The sequence below is a fragment of the Xiphophorus couchianus genome, chromosome 16 (assembly GCF_001444195.1).
Source record: "Xiphophorus couchianus chromosome 16, X_couchianus-1.0, whole genome shotgun sequence".
Lineage (NCBI taxonomy): Eukaryota > Metazoa > Chordata > Actinopteri > Cyprinodontiformes > Poeciliidae > Xiphophorus > Xiphophorus couchianus.
In genome coordinates, this window is record NC_040243.1 from 7,579,746 (window position 1) to 7,587,500 (window position 7,755).

The 7,755-nt window shown below is 39.3% G+C and overlaps 1 protein-coding gene across 1 annotated transcript; it reads left to right on the plus strand.

Annotated features, from left to right (window-relative positions):
- Positions 1-3,385: 3,385 nt before the first annotated feature.
- gosr2 (golgi SNAP receptor complex member 2) lies at positions 3,386-7,696 on the plus strand. The gene is made up of 6 exons (XM_028042811.1): positions 3,386-3,570; positions 3,819-3,883; positions 4,911-5,019; positions 5,632-5,764; positions 6,319-6,459; positions 6,870-7,696. Exons 1-6 carry the CDS (start codon positions 3,542-3,544, stop codon positions 7,029-7,031), a joined length of 639 nt encoding a protein of 212 aa, XP_027898612.1. The 5' UTR covers positions 3,386-3,541; the 3' UTR covers positions 7,032-7,696.
- Positions 7,697-7,755: the final 59 nt, after the last annotated feature.

Sequence of the window (7,755 nt, forward strand, 5' to 3'; positions counted from 1 at the left end):
ATTACATAGAAAATATAGCATAAAGTAGAGTGGGAGAAAGGTAAATTAAAGCAGAGGTCTCAAAATCCAGTCTAGTTCAGTAGGACAAGCCCCTGCTCCTATACTTATCTGGATTAAGTGGCTAAATTACCTTATCAGACTTCAATTAATTACAATAGAGAAGTGCTAATGATCCAGATATTTGAGTCAGATGTGTTTAAGCAAAGATGCAGTACATCTAAAAGTTACAAGACAATGGATTGTGACCCCCTGGATTAAACGCTAATGCTGCTAGGGTTCTGTACTATTGCTGGCCTACTGGTCATTTTGCATCTCTATATAGCAGTGTTCCTAGCAGTATGAATCCACCTATCTTTGAACATCTGACCTGGTAGGGAAACAACGGGGGTGGTCAGTCAGATTCCTGGGTGGGCGGTTGGGGGGTGGTGGCATCCCTTCTGACCCTGTTCCCAGCACAACAAACTAAGACGTTGGGAGCTTATGAGTTTCTCCTGTCAAATCTGACAGGCTCTCATTTGCTTTCATTCAGCGTCTCATCACGGCTTCAAAGACGGGTGGCTCATCTCCCTCAGGGGTGGAGTGAGAAGATCAACGCTCCCTCAAAAAATGACTGGTATCCAAAAATTTTTGACCCAAGGCGATCTCGCTCCTCATAATTGGCTTCTTCATTCCGTCAATCACTGCAGAGTTATGACGCATTACTCTGCCTGGAAAACATCATTAAGTATATTGTGCAGAGGTGATTCAATAACCCATCATTTTCTCTTAGTGAACAAAACAGCATTATTGAAGGACGTACTCTTTGTAGTCCTGAGGGTTTTCGTCTTCTAGCTCCTGTTGTATAACCAGGATTGGTGGGAGAGGGGGGCTGATCCAGAACTAAATTGTGTTTGTTTGCTGAAGATACCCAAAGGCCAAAAGTCTGGCACTGAGAAACGGCATTCTTTGATGATCCAGATGCATTCAAGGGTTAGGGTTAGTTCATGCACAACCTTATTTTAAGATAAACAATATACTCAAGGTTTCATGGTAATATTTGTATATCAGATCTGGGGGGGAAAAACGGGTCTCGGTCAGTCAGAAGGGTGGGATCCAGCTCCACACCTGGTGTCTGGAATCCAGTTTGCGCCTGTGGTGCTCAGGTGGGGAACAACACCAGTAAGCTCATCTCATCCTTTCCTCAGGGCTGAAGCATGAAGGACAGACAGAGAGAACCCTACGACCCAAATGCAACTGCATATATCTCAGGAAAAACTTTGACAGAGGGGGCTTCTTCCTCCCTCTTTTTTGCTACTCTGAGCAGCCGGTTAAAGCTCTACACATCCAACCACTGCCCCAGGGAAATGTTATGACAATCAAAAACGGTGAACAGCAGGAGCAAGAAGTGGCATGAACAGATTTCAGGGTTTCAGACATGAGAGGTAGGCTGAGAGGGACCTCTTTCGAGAAGTGTGTCGCCCGAAGATAAAACTCGTGTACGGTCAGGTCGCCACGGAAAAACTGTCTGGGCCCATTTCTGACTGCTGTGCTGAATGAAGTAAACAAGTACAGCTACCGGTAGTAAACAGGAGCTCATGTGACAACTCGTGAAGATAATTATGTGAAAAAGTGCTTGAATTTATTTTACTTACTGCCAGTGCAGTCACTTCCTCCCAGACACCACAGTGACGGAGGTCTGGGGTAAAGTGATTGAGATGTGGTTTTGTTTAGGTGCCAGGCAGTGCCCCAGGACAATATTTCTCCTACTCAATCACTAAGGAGATATTGTGAACATTTTACTGCTTATTCTGGGAAATCTAATTGTGGTTCTTTTCCCACAGTCAGTGGCTAAGAACTTCATAAACACTTTGTTTCTTTCCTCTGAATTCCTCTATAGATATTATTTTAGAGAAAAGAAAAGGTGATATTAGCAACCTGGTTGTCTTTATTTGCTTGCGAAAAAGTTGGATGAACAAGCTGGAATATTCTGACAACTGTCTGTGGGAAAAAAAAAAATAGGATAGCCTAAGTAGACCCAATAAAGGAGAGCTGACAAAAACTAGCCTCAGGACATGCTTTCTCAGTCTTTCCTGTCGCATGTCTACATGTCAACAGATTATACCTTAACTCTTGAAACTTGTGGGTCAAAAGATTGCTGTCAGCTACCTTTAAGAGAATATGCAGTATAATGGGAACTGTAGCCTAAAGCCTGATATTTAAAGTGGTGAAAAGATAGTAAAGAACTGATAGACAGTAAAGGAGAAACTTGGTTTCACTGTTTACATTGCTCATCCCCTAAGCTATTTCTTTAGTTATAGGGTTTTTGATAGACTTTTTAATTCATCAAGCTAATTTTTATGTCTGATTAACCTGAGTAAATACAAAAAAATAATGATTTTGGTTATCAAGGGATATCAAATCAACTTGGCTATTAATGGCCATAAATCATTTGAAATAACCTGTAGCAAGTCTTTTACATTCACTCCCAAAGTTTTAAAATTAATTTGAAACCCTGCCCTGTCTATTAGATATATAGCTCCTTCTCATCTGTTGAATTTCGGTGCTGAATGATGCTAATTTTTCAATTTGTCTGACTGCTTATAGGACATTTTTATTCTACAGCTCTGGCAGTCATCTAGCCATATTAAACTTTTCAAAAATTTTGGTTTATCATTGTTAAAATATGATTTAACAATGAATGAAGTGTAATTACCTTTTCACATAGGCAAATGTTGCTTTAGTAGCTTTTAATTATATTTGGTTTCATTTTTTTCTCAAAATGTAAGTTTGGAAAATGCAGAAAAACTTGTGAAGAGGGCAAATACATATTTTATGCAGCTCTGCAACTGAAAATTTGAAGTAAGTTTTCTTATTTTTAGCTGACCATTGCTCAAAGACCTCACACTTCACTGAGCTTCCTCGTCATGATCTCTAAAGAAAAAAATTAATAATTTAGATGTCAGCAGAAAGATACATTTTATCTAAGGTTATTATTGTGAAACTATGATGAGAACTGAAAAGTAAATGAAATGCACAAAATATAGTCCATCCATCCATCCATCCATCCATTTTCTGTTCACCCTTGTCCCTAATGGGGTCGGGAGGGTCGCTGGTGCCCATCTCCAGCTACGTTCCGGGCGAGAGGCGGGGTACACCCTGGACAGGTCGCCAGTCTGTCGCAGACAAAATATAGTCACGTAAGAAAAGCAGTGTACATGTGGATGGAAAGGAAATAACTCTGTTTCTAAACAACAGTGTGGAAAACTTAATAGGTTCCCACAATTTTGTCATAGATAATTACTAACAAGACGTGATGACGAAGGTAAGTAAAAAATGTAAAACGACTATTTTTTTTCTAGCTCGAGTAAGACATCTTCGTTTTTGTTAAGATCTCTGTCAGTTTCCGCTTTCTCATTTCCGTACACAAAAGCTCTACTGATGACGTGTACACACTGCTTCGTCGTTAGCTGGCTAGCTTAGCCACCTGTCAGAGTACAGGGGATAAAATAAGAAGGATTGGAAGAAAACCAGGGACACAAGGCGTTTCAGCGAATCCATAAAAATGGAGACGCTTTACCACCAGACCAACAAGTGAGTGCAATAACAGCTTCTGTGAAAACTGTGCCGACTCTGTTTGCTAACTTAGCTTTGCAATGTAACTAACCTAGCAACCCAATTAACGGTCCAGTTTCAAAGGAAACACGTTGACAAAATACTTATAATAACTTTGAAAATGTCTTTGGCATGTGTTGGTGTGGTAATGAAAAGTACATCACTTTCGTTGGTATTTAAATGTCTCCGTTTCTGTTCAATTAAACGCTGTATTTGTATTGGATTAGGCAAATCCAGGAGGTGCAGTCTCAAATGGGAAACCTGGAAAGGACAGACCGCGAATCAGTTCACTGTGAGTATGATCACGGCGATGGTTAAATTCAGTTTCACCTATACATTTTGTTCCGATTCAGGCAACAGAGAAGTGTTGTTGCCACCTCCTTATCTAAAAGTTTTGCGTACGAGTTCCTTGTGGTAGCTTCTCGTTAATGTTTTGGACAGGCTGGTAAAGGTAAGTGCCTCTCTGACGGGTTGTTTTCTGTGGATGGTGCCCGTCACATCAGCTCTGGGTCGGGACAGGAAGCAGTAGGGTGGGAGCCAGTTTATCCACCTCCTCAGTCCCTTCACAAACTATGACATCAGCTTACATTTTCTCCTAAAAGAGGATGTAAGCAAAAAAATAAATAAATAAAAATAGCAAACGCACGCACACACACACACACACACAAAACAGAACCTGATTTCAAGAATATCTTTTAAAAGGTGTTTTTTTGTTGACATATATCACAAATTCAGTTTTAAAACATCTTTAAGTAGAATAAGTTTGTCCAGGTTTGACCTGTCTATTTGCATGTAGTATAAGGACAAGGAAGCACTGAAAATGCTTTGATCTATTTGTCATAAATGGAAAATAAAAATTTATGAATCTCAATCTGCATTTAAAAATATCTTATTAAATATGCAATTATTATTATTGATGCAATTGAGTTCTGAACAGTGTAAATATGAAAGATTTGAAACTTGAGATGGTCAAACACAATCAACTTACAATGTACAGCAATATTTAGTTTTTATATAATGAAGAACACAAATGGCACCCACTTTACTCACTGGGAATAAAAATAGGCTTCTTGTTTTTTTTTTTTGGTTTTTTACCTGTCGCTGTTTTCCTCCTGACTGGGTCAGAAAGCTATATCTGCTATTTTAAAAACTGACTCTGAATGTAAGTTAAAACAATAAATAAAGATTATAAATCCACTAATAACACCCATTTTACCCAATGTAAAAATTGACTGAAATTTGTGTATAGTGATCGTTAATATGTTTTTATCTATTTTCTTTCCTCTAATGTGAGATCTTTTTTTTTTCTCCATTTCAAGTGTTAGAGAATGAACTACAGGCTAGAATCGACCAGATCTTCACTCATCTGGAACGCCTCGAGATCCTTGCCAGTAAAGAACCACCAAACCGCCGCCAGAATGCCAAACTGTGAGTGTTGAGTGATTCAACTGCTGGTGGCCGTAAAAGGCCCAATCTGACAGCATAAGCTGTATCTCATAAAGGCACAGGGTGGATGCCGAAGACAAAAACAGCTCTGTGCTGCCCTGTGGCGACGTGGCTCTATGAAAACATTTCCTCTGAAGCCCCGTCATCGTCAGCGTTCCAGCTGCATCGGGCAGAGATTCATCTCTGGCTTGAGTAAACAGGCCCTAGGGGACAGTGTTCGCCATAAGCTTTCCTCTGATCCCGGCAGGTTTCTAGGAAGACCTAGGTGAAGGATAAGAATGGGCCTGGGAGAGACTCTTTAAAGATTTGAGCTCCAAAAGAATTCTCCTTTATCCAGAAACTATGAATTTCAGGATGATGTGAGGGAATAAACAACACAATATTTCATTCTAATGGACAGGCATGAATTTAATGTTTATAGTTTTGCCAAAGCCACTCACCATGAATGTTAGTGTCTTAAAATAGTTATTGAAATAGTGACAGATGCAGAAGATGGTTTAAAAAAGTAAAGTGTGATAGAAACTGAATTGAGTTCTTTGTATAATCTAGTGTGTTGTTTCTAAAAAAGGATTTCTTTCGTTGCTTTTCCATCAGACGAGTGGATCAGCTGAAGTACGATGTTCAGCACCTGCGGACCGCTCTCCAAAACTTCCAGCACAGACGCCACACCAGAGAAGCCCAGGAGAGAGAAAGAGAGGAGCTCCTGAGCCGCACCTTCACCACAAACGTAAGCTGCATGTGCCTGAATAAACAGCCTCACATTCTGACTTAAAATTGTAATATTTGAAGTTTAGTGAAGACTAGGAGTTCAGTTGGATTATCAATAACATTATGTTTTTTCATTGAGGACATGTAGGGTTTTGCAAAGCCTTAGACCTTTTCACATTTTGTCACAGTACAACCACAAACCTTACATTTAAGTTTCATTTTTGTAATTGTGAAGTGAGAAATAAAATATACGTGAAGCATCAGCTTTCATCAATCTACACTGCTTCACATGCACGCCAAAAATATGTTGCTTTTTTCTGGTTAGAGCATAAAAATCAGTTCTGCACTTTTCAGATTTTTATTTCTAAAAAACTTTCAACTCCATACTTAATCTTTTCATTTCACAGTTATGTGCTATTTTGTGCTACTCTGTCAGACAAAATACCAATGAAGTATGAAAATTGTGGTTGCAACTACAGAAGTATAAATACAGCAATTTACAGTATTTTAATAGAGTGATATGATTTCTCTAGTTAAATATAGTGTAGTTAAAAAAATGTTGTATTTTAACAGGATGCGGATACCTCCATCCACATAGATGACACCATGCAGTTTAATACCAGCCTGCACAACGCACACCGAGGCATGGACGACCTCCTGGGCAGCGGCAGTAGCATCCTCAATGGCCTCAGAGATCAAAGGTCAACTCTCAAGGTGTGTGCTAATCAACAAAATAAATTCTCTGAGCTAGCTTAAATGCTGTCATATTTAACACGAGAAATCATATCTAAAGAGGAAGGTAATTACATCCTTGGCCCAGTGTCTGCTGTCCATCGTAATTATGTCATTGTTACCAAGGGTATTGTAAGTGGGTGGGTGAGTCCTCGTTTCCAGGGAGGAGATGGGCTTCCTGGCTTTGGCTTCAGCCTCTTCTTATCAGGGTGTGACTGTTGATCAGCACTCTCAGCCAGGCAGTCCAGACATGAGAAACTCCTGACAGAGTGGTGGAGTCAGGGAGGCGCTTGGCCCTCTCCCAAACTCAGACGAATTAGTGCAGATAATGAACAATGTGCTGCGGCTTTACAGCTGTTGAAGTCTATGCTTTTTTTTTTTTGACTGCACAGGGGACGCACAAGAAGATGCTGGATGTAGCCAACATGTTGGGCCTCTCTAACACAGTAATGAGACTAATAGAAAGACGAGCCACCCAGGATAAGTTCATCATGATTGGAGGCATGTTGTTGACCTGCGTCTTCATGTTCCTCGTCATCAGATACCTGGGCTGACCACGCCTAGGTAGGCAATCAGATGTGGACATTTCAGGAAAACATCATCCCACAGGATATGAAATTTAAAGTGATGTTAATAAAAGGTGCCATTGTTTTTTTGTTGTTTACTTTCAATAAACTCACCACTTTACTTTGGATACATGTTAAACGGTTAGGCTGAAGAAGTTCCTATCCAGACAGTATTTTATAGTGTGGAACTTTTCTGTTGACCAGTTTTCCATAGACTTATAGCCAAATGTGGACTCTTCAAACTGCTCCTGTTTTTTCTTTCATATTCCAAAAATGTCCATCAATGTATGATTGAAAACAAGTCTGAATGTGTAAAAACATTTATTTCATTCTGTGAATGTTTTATTACCCATAAGGTAAGCCGACATCCACAGATTCTTGATGTCCAGAGTTGAATAGTTTGATTTCCCTGCCCAGCACAACTGTACTATTAACAGGTGTTGAAAATGACATCGGAGGGCAACTCTAATGCTAAGCAGTTAGCTTAAACCATGAGTTACAATACTTGACAATAGGAAATTGTGACCATCTTAATGTCCATTCATCTTAAGTTTAGAAATATTATGTATTATTGATGTACTATTTAAGCTTTGTAAAATGTCATTTTTTGTTAGATTAAGTACATTAAAATTGATTCCATCTCTGAAGTTAAATTTGATTCAATATAAAATGATTAAAATACCTAAACCTTAACTTTGTCCACTTTTATATT

What these genes read in the sequence shown, in the direction of transcription:
- gosr2 (XM_028042811.1), top strand. Translation starts at nt 3,542, where the DNA reads ATGGAGACGCTTTACCACCAGACCAACAA. An exon ending in CTTTACCACCAGACCAACAA is followed by an intron (nt 3,571 to 3,818) that starts GTGAGTGCAATA and finishes GTATTGGATTAG; the next exon opens with GCAAATCCAGGAGGTGCAGT. An exon ending in ATCAAAGGTCAACTCTCAAG is followed by an intron (nt 6,460 to 6,869) that starts GTGTGTGCTAAT and finishes TTGACTGCACAG; the next exon opens with GGGACGCACAAGAAGATGCT.